The 14,060-nt window shown below is 46.0% G+C and overlaps 1 protein-coding gene across 5 annotated transcripts in view; it reads left to right on the top strand.

Moving 5' to 3' along the window:
• Positions 1 to 14,060, top strand: part of LOC137524287 (interferon-induced very large GTPase 1-like) — a 75,378-nt gene that overhangs the window by 30,161 nt on the left and 31,157 nt on the right. For 4 of the 5 annotated variants that reach the window (XM_068243978.1, XM_068243976.1, XM_068243975.1 and 1 more), the window contains one exon: positions 6,366 to 6,416. The exons of the other annotated variant lie outside the window; for it this stretch is intronic. In XM_068243978.1, coding sequence (XP_068100079.1) covers positions 6,366 to 6,416 — 51 coding nt within the window. The remainder of the gene's footprint in view (positions 1 to 6,365; positions 6,417 to 14,060) is intronic. 5 annotated transcript variants of the gene reach the window in all.

Below are 14,060 nucleotides of genomic sequence, written 5' to 3'. Positions count from 1 at the left end.
CTAAGCTATGCATCAATAAGAGTTCAATAATTAGGATTTAAAGGGCAACTGAAGTGAGAGGGATATGGAGGCTGCCATATTTATTTCCTTTTAGGCTGTATTCACAGTGGGATGTTGCGTTTTAATGCGACGTTAAAGTCACAATGTATCTGTGTTAAGAGGTAACGCACTGCAAGCAGTGAGTTACCACAACGCAACATTTTTTTAATGCGACTTTAACGTTGCACTTTAGGATTAGCATTGCAGTGCAGCAAGCTGCGTTATAAGACTTTATAACGTGCGACCATAACGCCCCACTGTGAACGCGACCTTAAGCAATACCAGTTTCCTGGCAGTGTTGTTGATCCTCTGCCTCGAATACATTTAGCCATAGTCCCTGAACAACCATATGCAGATCCGGTGTTTCAGACATTGTCAGATCTGACAAGATTAGCCACATGCTTGTTTCTGGCACTACTGCAGCCAAATAGATCAGCAGCATAGCCAGGCAACTGGTATAGTTTAAAAGGAAATAAATATGGTAGCCTTCATATTCTTCTCACTTCAGTTGTCCTTTAAACATCCACATTTTCTGCAGGACCATAATAGCATCCCTTAAAGGATACCTGGCTCAAGGCATAACTACCCAAGTTAAAGGATACCCGAAGTGACATGTGACATGATGAGATAGACATGTGTATGTACATTGCCTAGCACACAAATAACTAGGCTGTGTTCTTTTTTTTTCTTTCCATGAAACAGTTAAATATCAGGTATGTAAGTGGCTGACTCAGTCCTGACTCAGACAGGAAGTGACTAGAGTGTGACCCTCACTGATAAGAAATTCCAACTATAAAACAGAAAATGGCGTCTGAGAGCAAGAAAGAGATAAAAAGGGGAATTTCTTATCAGTGAGGGTCACACTGTAGTCACTTCCTGTCTGAGTCAGGACTGAGTCAGCCACTTGCATACCTGATATTTAACTCTTTCAGGCAGAGAAAGAAAAAAAGGAACACAGCATAGTTATTTGTGTGCTAGGCACTGTACATACACATGTCTCTCTCATCATGTCACATGTCACTTCAGGTATCCTTTAAGCAAAAAGGTATGTCCATACTGGGTCCACATACCTCTATGCGTTGTTTGTTTCTCTCCTTGTTTATTTTTGCTTGACTGTGTAATCACTCCTTCAAATATGAGACGTTTGACTTAAGTCAAATTTTCAGACAGGAAGAGGCTGGCATGCTGTAATGTTCCCTCCTTTGACCCTCCTGTTCCCTCCTCTTAAAGTGGACCTGAACTCAGAACATCCTCTCTACTCCAAAATATAAGCTACAGCACAATAACCATTGAAGAAAAGCATTTAACACCCTGTTTTTACAAATGAGTTGCTCTGCCGAGGCAGCCAGCTGAAACAGCTGTGATATAAAATTACAGTTCTGATTAGTCACAGAGGAGGGGGAATTAGACAGGCCAAACTCTCTAAATACATACAGGGTGCATTTCTCTGTTTTCTTTCTGTCCTGTGCAAAGGTCCACTTTAAACAGAGTAAATGGGGTGGGGAGGAGGAGGAAATGAGAGAGTGATAGGAAGGAACATCACAACAAGCCTGCCTCTTTACAGCAAGCCAAACAGCTGATTATTCAAGAAGTGATTACAGGGACCAGAGGGAACAAGGAGAGGATTGGGCAATGCACAGGGCTTATGTGGGTCCAGTATGAATATTCCTCTGTGCTTACCTTAGCTTTACCTCGAGTCAGTTGTTCTTTAAAGAAAATCTGTGACTAAACTTCCCTATATAATCTTTTTATCTGTCCATGTTGTTATTCTAATTATGCCCATTGCCATCTAAAGGTAGCCATTGTAATGATCCGCTCAGCTGTCTGCACAGACAGACAGCTGTTTGACCACTCCTTAAGTCTGAGGGCGGCAGGTCTCTGGAAAAGAGACCTGTCTTTGCTTTGCAGGTTTCAGACCTGTTCTGCTGCTGAGGAATTTGCATACATTCGTTATGCAAATCGCCTACCTGCCTCCTTTGAAGGCTGGCGGTATAAAAGCCATGTTCTCCCAGAATCCTTTGCCGGTCATCCTTCATGGTTTGTTTCTGATGAACTCTCCTAGAGTATCAGCCCTGTTGTTTGCTAAAGTTTATCTTAGAGTAATTCTTGGGACTGCACTAGGCAGCTCTTCTAGTGCAGTCAGGTTGCTTTATCTGTTTTGTCTGTGTTGCCTCTCTGCTGCGATTGTCCTGTCGCCAGCGGTGGTCGACAGGAAATTGTTCTGTTTGTCTGGGGGTGCTAACCAGAGCAGCGGTTGCTACTGGTAGCCCCTTCTGTTCATCTGTTTGGATCGCACTAGCGGTAGCGGCTGTGGATCCTTCTGATCGGTCTTCTTGGAGTGTAAGCTAGAGCAGCGGTTGCTATTGGCTACCTCATCTGTCTGTCTTGTTTGGATCGCACTAGCCTCTAGCGGTAGCAGCTGTGGATCCCTCTGATCTGTGTTCCTGCTTGTACTCGGATCACACTTGCTCTGGCGGAAGAGAGGTGGATCCTATCTACCCTATCCCTGTTTTCCGTTTGTCTGTCTTGTCTGATTCACGTTCTTTATTTCGTGTTTGTCTGTCATTGGTTAGTCAGGGTGGCATGCTTGTCTCTGTTGCGCTTTTCGTGCGGAGACCGCGCCGTAAACGCGTTCGCTGTTGCGAATGAGTGCGGTGTTCGCGTTTAGCTAACGTTTGTTATGTTCGTTATCTTCTATTTGTTGTTTGCTGTGCCTTTGCTACTCTTGTGCTCTGTCCTTCTCTGTCTGGTGTCTGTTGGCAATTGCCATTCTTTGCGATTGCGTTCTTGCTTTGTTTCTGCTGATGTGTGTTCACCGTCGCTGGGTGGCGACTAGATTGGTGGACACACATTCATCCTGTCTCTGTGCTCTTTCTCTTAGAGGGCTATCGTGCCCTAATTGCCTTTATCTGTACAATTCCCATCTGGCATCTGTGGCAGCGCAGGGGGTTTATTCCTCTGCACTCCACAACTCCATCTGCCGGTGGGAATTGCCCTTTGCTGGTGCATTGCACCTAACCTGGGTTCTCCAAATTACACATTTGTAGAGGATTTCCGCTGTGTCAGCGCGCATCTTGTGCGCTGACCTCGGAGATAGAAACCTGCAAACGTTACAGCCATACATCTAGTGATGTATGGGCAGATTCGGCCAAGAGACAAATCTCTCTCTTATCGAATCTGATTAGAGAGAGATCTGTCAGCTGCCCATACACCGCAGGCTGATTCCTGATCAATTTTATGCTGAAATCTCTTGGGAATTTACCTTGTGTGCCACATCCGCCGCCTCGCAGCTGTGATGCTGTAATGTAAATGTGACCCCGGTGCCCCGTGCCAAGTATACATTACTTGTTCCATGGCCTCTGCTTATCCCTCCGCTGCTCCGGGATATCTTCTCTGCATACATGCGCCCCACATGTGGTTTCCTAGTAAGGGTACACGTGTGGGGTGTCACATGCATGCCCATACAAGGAAATCATGTGGGTAGTGTGTGCATGAAGAGGAGAATGCGCTCAGAGCAGTGAAGGGACAAGTGGAGGCCGCGGACAGGTAAGGAGTGTGTGTGTGTGTGGGGGTGTATGGTGTGTGTGTGTGTGTGTGTGTGTGTGTGTGTGTGTGTGTGTATGTGGGTGTGTGTGGGTGTGTGTCTGTGTGGGTGGGTGGGTGGGTGTGTGTGGGGGGGTGTTGTTAAGCATCAGGAAGGGAGTTTGTGGGGGAGGGGTAGTTTATGGGGGGGGGGGGTTAAAGACTAGGCATCAGGATGGGTGTTTGTGTAAAGGGGAGGACAGTATTTAATACCAATATATTTACTGTCATCATATCTAATTGTATACATACGTCATGTCAAGATAGATGCTATCTTTCTTGGGTATAATAGTTATAAACAAAACTTAACATCAAAGAAAGAATAAAAGTTCTGGAAGGTCCATCTAAGGGAGGGGAAGGTATCAGCCAGAAGGAGATTAGAGGGGATGAAGGGGGCCATCTGGAATGTTAAATAGACACAAAGAGTGATGACTGTTGGATAAATATTGTTATTGGGATATTGGTTAGTCAATTATTTATAGAGGTGGGTTAATAGGATGAGATGGAGGAGATGAAGGAAAGAGGTTATATGTTTATGGATTTATCTTTATTACTTCTTGATGTTGCATGTATATAGCTGTCTGTTTCATCAGCTAGTAAGCAAACAGGATTGAAGTCTGAAGAAGGCTGCACAGCCGAAAGCTTACTCTTATTCTTACAAGTTAGCCAATAAATGGTATCATCCTGACTCAAAACTTCTTGCTTTTACTGATGGCTAACAAGGTTCAATACTCTACTGCTATTATTACTTCATGCACCCCTTTTTGAGAAATGGTGTATGTCAAGTACTCCCTACTGTGGACAACATCTTCTCCAGCACACAATCAGCATTTTCATCCATAATATTGAGAACCTAGGTTGGGGTTGAAACTAGTATCCCCGAGTGGAAACAAAATTGGTCTAAATATTAGCTGTTATTGGATAGCAAATATTATCACCTCTCATCCCAGAGCACAAACTGTTGAAGTTTACCAAGTTGGCGATTGTGTCATAACAGTCACATCCAAAGCTAGTCTTCCAAGGACTGGTGTAGAAAAAGGGTATGCAGGGGTTGTTACCACACCAGAGGCCTTAGACCTAAGGGACTCCAGCAGCTGCACTAGGTTTTATTGGTGCTTTAGCAGTGGTGAGTGCAAAAGTGGTAAGCCATTCCTTTTCCTCTACTTAAAGTGAACCTGAGGTGACCTCTGGTAAAAAAAAATGTACTTACCTTAGAAGATGGAAGCCTCTGGGCTAATGGGTTTACGGCGGTACTCACCCTGCGCTAGTAATCGTAAAATTGCCACGCGCTCTCTTCACACATGCAATTTTACAGGACTTAAAGAGACTCTGTAACAAAAAAAATCCCCTGGGGGGTACTCACCTTGAGAGGGGGAAGCCCTCGGATCCTAATGAGGCTTCCCCCATCCTCCTGTGTCCCACAGCGGTCTCGCTGCAGCCCACGGAACGCACAGGCGCTTTGTCGCGATGTGCAATATTTACCTTTTCTGGCTCCAGCGGGGGCGCTGTTGCGGCTCTTCTGATGGAGATAGGCGGAAATCGCCGTCCGCTCCGTCGCGTCCGCTCTACTGTGCAGGCGCAGACTGACAGAGATCGGCTATTTTCACCTATCTCCATGCAGAGAACCGGTACTGTGCCTGCGCTGGAGCCCGGGAGGTATATATTTACATCCACACCGTTCCGGGAGGATTTTCTCTGCCGCTGTGGGACACAAGAGGACGGGGGAAGCCTCGATAGGATCCGAAGGCTTCCCCCTACCGAGGCGAGTACCCCCCAGGGGATGTTTTTAGTTACAGTTCCTCTTTAAGTGCATCAGGCCTAATATTTCCTAAGTCCAGGGCAGGTTGGCAGCACCACTTGTGTTTTCCCGTAGTCTTTAATATTCTTCAGCTTAATCGCTTCCTGTCCACCTAACGCAGGATATCGCATGAGCATGCCATATTGCACGAGCATGCTCTTCTATCATTCAGCATATGGGGCCCCACCTATCAGCCTGCCTGCCAGACAGTGATCGGCGCTAGCAGGCTGTTTATTTCAGCAGCCGCTGGAGAGATGCTTAGAGGGCGCACTTCTCCTGCGTAGACTGGCCTAACTGACACAAGTGCGGGGACCCGGTATTAGAGCTCAAATCCCTACCATAGGCATATGTCTATGTACTGTATGTATAGTGTAGTGTATATATCTTAGTCTAAGGCTAATTTAGGGAAGGGGGGGGGGGGAATAAAAAAAAATTGCACACGTTTCTGTCTTTTATTAATAAAAAATAAAATAAAATAAAATTATAAATTGCAGCAGCAATCAAATAGCACCACAAGAAAGCTCTATGTGTGAGAAGAAAAGGGATTAAATTCATTTGGGTGTTAAGTTGTATGACCGAACAATAAACCGTTATAGTTGTAAAGAGCAGAATTGTAAAAAATGGCCTGGTCACTAGGAGGGTATAAACCTCTGGTCCTCAAGAGGTTAAGAAGGCCTTTAGTAAATCAGCCCCAGTGTATTCAGTTAGCCAGGAACCTCCTGAATTATACTTACCATATATATCACAGCTGTCAGATATTTATTATATACAGTATGCACAGTTTAGGAAGGTTTCAGTCATGGATTACCTTTCTTGCTAGCCAACATTTTCACCAAACTACTCCCAATATCTTAATCATGTTTGCTGATGTTTGCATTATTAGTGTCATATAATTAAACATTATAATAGATAATGCATTTCACATGTCATTTTGTTATTGTTTTAGAGACAGATTTACCTGATGGCAGAGTGCAAACACTAAGTGAACTTTCACCAGGTAAGGGCTAAAAGACAATTTAAAGCAGCAGGGACAGCCATACTATCCCAGGAAAAAAACACGTATATAAGTAGATAAATACTTGCTCTACTTACATAACTTATGTATTGTACTGTCCGTGTTTTTATTTCTGTGAATTTTATATAGTAAATAAAGTGAAAACTGTTTCAAACATTTTCCATTTTCACTTCCTGTGACTGAAGCCAATCCTGCTGGCATTTCCTCCCTTACTCTTTTTTTTCTTCTACAAATTGCACTGTCATATCTAGCTTGCTTTGTAAACATGTGTGAGCAAAGAATAGATTATATTTCAGCACCCTCTCCCTTCTCAGCCTTGAGTCAAACTGAACTGCCCTCAGCCAATCAGTGAGGAGCAGGAATGTGGGAGGGGAGATAGCAAACTTCCCTCTCATCGGCAATGTACCAGGCTGACTGGCATAAGATTTATTACAGCAGGATTAAATTGGAATGCTTGCAATGCAGGGTCAGGTTGCAGGCTGCATAATAAACATAGAGCAGTGGGTAAATGGAATTTGAATTTATGGCTGACAATGCCGCTTTAATATGGAAAGTTGTCTAGATACATGAGAAATTCAATTTCTCGTATTCTTAACAAAACACTATAACAAAAAACTTTGTAATAATAGGCCAGATTTTCCAAAGCATTACTGCTTAAAGTGTTCTAACCAGCAGAGGGACTGTTCTGCATGATAATAAGAAACTTCTCAAATCCTATGTAATAGCGGCAGTTTAGCGTAGATTTTTAGAACTGCACTGAAGTTAAGAAAAGTGCAAATCCATCCCTAAACTGTCACAGTTTAAAGGGGAACTGAAGTAAGAGGTATATGGAGGCTGCCATATGTATTTCCTTTTAATCAATACCAGTTACCTGGCAGCCCTGCTGGTCTATTTCTCTGCAGTAGTATCTGAATAACACCAGAAACAAGCATGTAGCTAGTCTTCTCAGATCTGACATTATTGTCAGAAACACCTGATCTGGTGCATGCTTGTTCAGGGGCTATGGCTAATAGTATTAGAGGCAGAGGATCATCAGGAGGGACTGGCAACTGGCATTGCTTAGATGGAAATAAATATGGCAGCCTCCATATCCCTCTCACTTCAGTTGCCCTTCAAGAAGTACTTAAAGGGAAGGTTCAGGGTGGATCCCCAAAAAATAAAAATGCTAATCCACTTACCTGGAGCTTCCTCCAGCCCGTGGCAGGCAGGACGTGCCCTCGGCGCTGCTCCACAGGCTCCCGGTCTCCTCCGGTGGCCGACCCGACCTGGCCAGGCCGGCTGCCAGGTCGGGCTCTTCTGCGCTCCAAAATACGCCTCACGGGGGCGCGCTGAAATCATCGGACGTCCTCCGGGCTGTACTGCGCAGGTATAGTGGTTAAGTCAGTTACCTACCACACACTGAGACCTGGGTTCAATTCCCAGCCAATGTGAGTTGGCTTTTGACATACTACAAATCCCTAAGCACGGTAATTTTTCTCTTGGATTGATCATAATGGTACATGCTAGGCTGGCTTCTTATATGGCTGTTGTGCATTGCTGAACTTTGATTTATTTATCCCGAGCTCCTCACCACACTCAAGGTTCCAGCTGGGGACACCAGACTCAAAATTATACGCCAGGTTCCCCCCCTTTGCATGAGATATCAACTGAGCAAGTGCATGTGTTCTAATCTGCTGGCCAGGTGTGAATGTGTAGTGGGTGCGAGGTTGGGTATGGCTGATGGTGGGATGGCGGCCACTGGGTTGCCTCTTTCTTTTTAATGTTTTTTCTTTTTTAATATGTATGTTCTATTTGCTTATTTGACAATTAATACAAGTTTTTGATATTTTTCTAAAAAAGTTTGATTTGTTTCTTGCTTGGAGCATATGACCCGCCTTTTGCACCTCCTACATTTCTTTTTTTGTTTGAATCTTCGGGCGGTGCGATGCTCCAACTAATTAACTATTTACTGTGACCGGTCTTTGATCCACAGGGGGCAACACCCTACTTGTGTGGGCTAATTGGGACTGAGTCCTTGGATCTTTGCCCGGGTTTGCGGTCCGGTTGGTGGAATATTGGCGTGGGCATGCTACGCTGGGACGCGCTGGTGTCGCAGGTGGAGAGGGATTGTTCCCAATCGCGGGGTGATAGAGAGGCCCATCAATTGATAAATGGGGGTTTCAGAAAGCTTACTAAGCTATATGAAAAAAAGTCCAGATTGTATTGGAATCTCAAATATAACAAAAAATACTTAGACGATCATTTTGCTCCTATGTGGTTACGCTTTCAGGTGTTCCCCCATAGAAGCAATATTTCACAGGAGTTTAAGGAGAAATGGGAATCAAATTTTGAAACATGTGCAAAGGTATGTCTGGCCTTGATGAGCGAGCTGGATGGAGGTGACCTGGCCTCAGTTGAAAAAGAAATTGTGAGGGTCAGTGGGTCTTTGGAGGCATTTCAGGAGGACCCACTGTACAAAAAACAAAATGAGGAATTAGAGAACCACATAAAAAAATTTAACAAGGGGTTGATTGTCCAACGGGATCAGAAATTGGTGAGAGATAAAACCGCCTACAAGATAGGGACTGCATATAGGTGGGGTGTGAGAAGACAGGCTCCTAAACCGAGGGGAGGTAGACCAGGGGCCCAACCAGTGGAAACTCCGAATCGGCCTCCACATACAGAGGCTGATATTGTTGAGTCTGACTCATCGGTTAGTGGCATAAGTTCAGCCAGTTCGGCTAACACAGATCCCAAAAAGAATACCAATAAAGACCATTACACACGATCAAGGGCGGAGAAAAGTCAACCGAAAAAAGTGGATAAGGTAACGAAAAAGGGCCAAGGATGTGGTGGTGGAGGGGGGAGGGGGGAGGCAGGCGAGTCCCAGGTATCGCCCGGGGCAACGGGTGGCCTTGGGACGCTATCCTCTGCGTCCTCGTCCTCCTCTTTAAACTTGTAGACCCCACCTTTGGTGGGGATCAACAATTTATCTCCAAAAAGGTAGAGGTGGTGAATCCTGTTGGTGCCTCTAGAGTCCCACAGATAATTAATCTTACTGGCGAAATTTTACCCAATACTGTAACACAGATTTTGGGGAGAGGTCTAGGATTTTGCCCCACCAATAATATCGATGTGTTCAAAACAATTGTTGATTTGCACATGTTTGGGAGACGCATCCTTATGCAATTCTTGAGACATGATTCTAGGAGGAGGGTCGCCCCCGATCCAGCCGCTCGTGAATGGTCTGACAATGACCTTGTGACACTACGTAATCTGTTTGAATTACAAGATGAGGGGAACACTGGAGAGGAGGAGACATGGTCATGCCCTCCTCCACCTGGTGGCTATCATCCCCAACTACAAGAGTTTGGTTTATTTAATAGATCAAGGAGGTTCCCCCCGTTCACCTTATGTCCGAACCTCAAGACATTTATTTCGGTTGTTGAGAAGGATTTGAGGGGTGTGGGTGGGGGGGTTGTGGGGCACAGCAATTTAAGCGACGAAGAAGTATCTGTGCTGGCTGAATTGTCAGCACAGAATCGGTGGACTATTAAACCCGCCGACAAAGGCGGTAATGTGGTAGTCATGACCACCTTGGCATATAGGGAGATGTGTCTAGATATCCTCGGGGTGCGGGAGTGCTATGTGGGGGTTTCCCCGTCGAGGGCTGCACGTTGCCAGAGGGAACTTTTCTCCATCATTGATGACGCTGTGAAGCGTGATGTCATTGATGACGATGTAGGGACGTTTTTGAAGGTTGCAGATCCGATCACTCCCACATTCTACGCACTCCCTAAAGTGCATAAGAATCTGACTAAACCACTGGGGCGACCTATCGTCTCCGGACGTGGTTCTTTAACCGAAAAAGTAAGTGTTTATATTGATCGACATCTGCAGCCTCACGTTAAGTCCCTCCCCTCATACACGCGGGACACTCTGCACCTCCTCCAGATCTTGGATGGGATGCAGGTGCCTGTGGGGACGTTGCTTGTGGCCCTCGATGTGGAGGCCCTCTACTCGAGCATCCCGCACAACCTGGGGATTGACGCAGTCGACCTATTTTTGAGTGAACTTGGGTTGCAACATGTGCCTCACAATCTCTTCCTCTCGTCCCTCTTACGATTTCTATTACACAACAATATTTTTGTGTTCGAAGAGTCCCACTACCTCCAGGTGCAGGGTGCGGCGATGGGCACTACATGTGCTCCGTCTTACGCGAACCTGTACCTGGGGGCGTGGGAACGTGTCGTATTTTCGGATGATGGACTCTCGAGGTATCTGTGCCACGTTTTAACGTGGCACAGATACATTGATGACATCTTCGTTCTTTGGACAGGGGGTGTGAATCTGTTGCAGGAATTCGTGGTTCGTTTGAACACGAATGATCGCAATTTGAGATTCACAATGCAATGGAGTGCACTGAGCATTCCATTTTTGGATATAAGGGTGGGCATTGATGGACGGGGGTACCTCTCTACCCAACTCTATCGTAAGGATACCTCAACAAATTCATTACTACGGGCCGATAGCTTCCACCCTGATCACACGATCAGGGGGATTCCTATGGGTCAATATCTTCGTCTACGTCGTAACTGCTCAGAGACTACAGATTTTAAGAGAGAGGCAGATGATCTCCGGGCACGGTTTCATGCACGGGGATATCGAGACAAACATCTTAAATGGGCATATCAACGGGCCCATGCGAGCAGCAGAGACACTCTACTCGGGTCGTCGGGGAATGCGAAACAAGGATCAGAAGTCCTCAGATTTTGTACCCAATTTTGTGTTCAACACACATCAATTCAACGCATAATTGATCGTCATTGGCACATTTTAACTAATGATCCTAAACTTGCCGGATTTGTCCCCGACAAACCTCAAATCGTTTTTCGCCGGGCACCGTCGTTGCGGGATAAATTGGTTGCGAGCCACTTTCGTGGCACTAACAGCACACACCAACATTGTAAAGCCCTAGGGACGTATACGTGCGGGGGTTGCACTATGTGCCGTTATATTCGAGTTGGAAAAACAGCGATGCTTCCCAATGGGAGGTGTTGGAACTTGTCACATTTTGTGAACTGTGGGACGATGCTGGTGGTGTACCTTCTGACATGCCCCTGTGGGGCGTTTTATGTCGGTAAGACGAAACGCGATCTAAGATCTCGCATGTCAGAACACATCACCAGCATCACCACAAAAATCCTTCGGTTATCCCTACACCAGTGGCTCGGCATTTTAAAACGGCACATGGTGGTAACCCGTCGGGGATACGATTCATTGGTCTGGATCGCATCCATCGGACGATCCGGGGGGGTAATAGTGATCGCCTGCTGCTCCAAAGAGAGTCCAGGTGGATCTTTGACCTACGGGCCACGGATCCTCCTGGACTGAATGAAAGCAATAGTTATTCCTCCTTTTTACCTGTTTAGTTCTGCGGCCCTTTCGTGTGACCTTAGCGATTCTCCTGACCTTTCCTCTCCACCGTGCGACATGCTGGCGTGTGCCAGTGTGGTGTTCCCTTGCGCAATCTATCCCAGCGTATTAAAGGTTCTCTCCTTTGTAAAGAAATATTGATTTCTTGCTTTATTGAGATGGGGACTGTTTGAGTGCAGTTTCCCCATTGATTTTTTACTGGGATTTGTGAATCCACCAAAGCATTAATATATATGTATTTCTCATTCTTTACTTACACACACTCCCTGGAGTCATTTAATGAGCATTTATCTTGCGTTCATGGGCGGCATGACGGCCGCTGCACTCCTCCACGAGGATGGTTGGGTCTGTTAGTCCCACATCCTCCTCATTTGACATCATGCCCCCTCCTGTGTAGGGGTTGAGTGGGAGATGTGTGCTGTGCGTCTGTGCGCTATGTGTTGCGTGGTTTGTATGGCCTTGTCTGTCGCTGGGTGACGCGCCCGCCCCCCCTGCCCTCTTAGTGGATGTGGGCTTCTGCCTCCCTCCCTTCTCCTGATGGAGGATTGGGCCGTGTGGGGCGGGCGCTTTGCGCCGCGATTGGCTGGCCTAAGTATTTCTGGGCTGTTCGGGGACGAATGGGATGATTGTGCCACGCCCCCTTTGAGAAAGCCGGAAGTCCGGCGAAACATGTCAGGAACGCGTGGCTTGGCGTCCTGAGGCCGTTTCTACCCACCTCTCATGCCGATCTGCCTCACCCGACTGAACCTCCCTTGGTTGGACATTTCCTTGCTGTTTGCACGCTGCACCATGCTTCTCTGGTCCCTAGTGTGACCTTACCCATGCAAACCGTCTGGCAACTTTAACAGAGCAAAGGGAGTCTGGCTCTGTTCACTGTGTCTGCCCCATGCTGCATCTGACCTTGGAACTGTTTGCTGCAATATGGATTCAAGCTGAGCTGAGAGGACATTCAACACAGGGTATCGTATGAACGGCACATGTTCATTTGGACAAATCATCCATGTCCATGTATAGCTCTTGCATAGGCTGACTCTGCTTGCTGCCTTTTGCTTATGTCCATATAGACTCTGCTGTGCTCTGGCTTTGTTCACAACTGTACACCAACATATACCTATGCTTTCTGGAACTGTGGCTTGCATCACGGAGACAGGGGGACGCCCCTGTTCTTGTATCTCCCTCTTGCTTATATGGCTGTTGTGCATTGCTGAACTTTGATTTATTTATCCCGAGCTCCTCACCACACTCAAGGTTCCAGCTGGGGACACCAGACTCAAAATTATACGCCAGGTTCCCCCCCTTTGCATGAGATATCAACTGAGCAAGTGCATGTGTTCTAATCTGCTGGCCAGGTGTGAATGTGTAGTGGGTGTGAGGTTGGGTATGGCTGATGGTGGGATGGCGGCCACTGGGTTGCCTCTTTCTTTTTAATGTTTTTTTCTTTTTTAATATGTATGTTCTATTTGCTTATTTGACAATTAATAAAAGTTTTTGATATTTTTCTAAAAAAGTTTGATTTGTTTCTTGCTTGGAGCATATGACCCGCCTTTTGCACCTCCTACATTTCTTTTTTTGTTTGGCTTCAGCATGTAGTATGTTGGTGGTGGTATAGTGGTTAAGTCAGTTACCTACCACACACTGAGACCTGGGTTCAATTCCCAGCCATGGTATGTAAGCTGGCTTTTGAAATACACAAATTCCCTGGAAGATGAGACCCTCCTCCGGGAGGAGGGGAGGAAGGAATATGGAGGAAATAAATTTGAATTCCGTAAAATTCCGCGGAATTAAAAAAAAATCCACAGAATTCTGTTTTAGAGCTATAGCAATTCCGTTCCGACCAGCGGAATCGGAATTGGCCCAATTCCGGCCGGAATAGCAGAATTTAGAATTCCGCGGAATCCAGCGAGCATCCCTAGTCAGAAGCTCCTGATTTGCATGCTTGTTCAGGGTCTATGGCCAAAGTATTAGAGGCAAAGGATCAGCGGACTAGCCAGGCAACTAGTATGTTGTAAAAGGACCCTCATGAGGAGCTTTCTGTTGGTAAGGCTCTGATCCTCGCCAGCATGTTTATTTATTATTTTTTTTATTTATTCACTTTTGTTTATTTTTTACATAAATTGCTCTTTCTTTTTCCTCCCTCCCCCCGCCAGCCAATCACTGTGATAGGCTGTCATAGGCATCAGCCTATTGCATTCAATCACTCCTGAGCCTGCC

Source organism: Hyperolius riggenbachi, chromosome 7 (assembly GCF_040937935.1).
Source record: "Hyperolius riggenbachi isolate aHypRig1 chromosome 7, aHypRig1.pri, whole genome shotgun sequence".
In the NCBI taxonomy this organism is placed as follows: Eukaryota; Metazoa; Chordata; class Amphibia; order Anura; family Hyperoliidae; genus Hyperolius; species Hyperolius riggenbachi.
The sequence above is the reverse complement of the archived record's forward strand: the minus strand, read 5'-3'. Positions and strand labels throughout refer to the sequence as shown.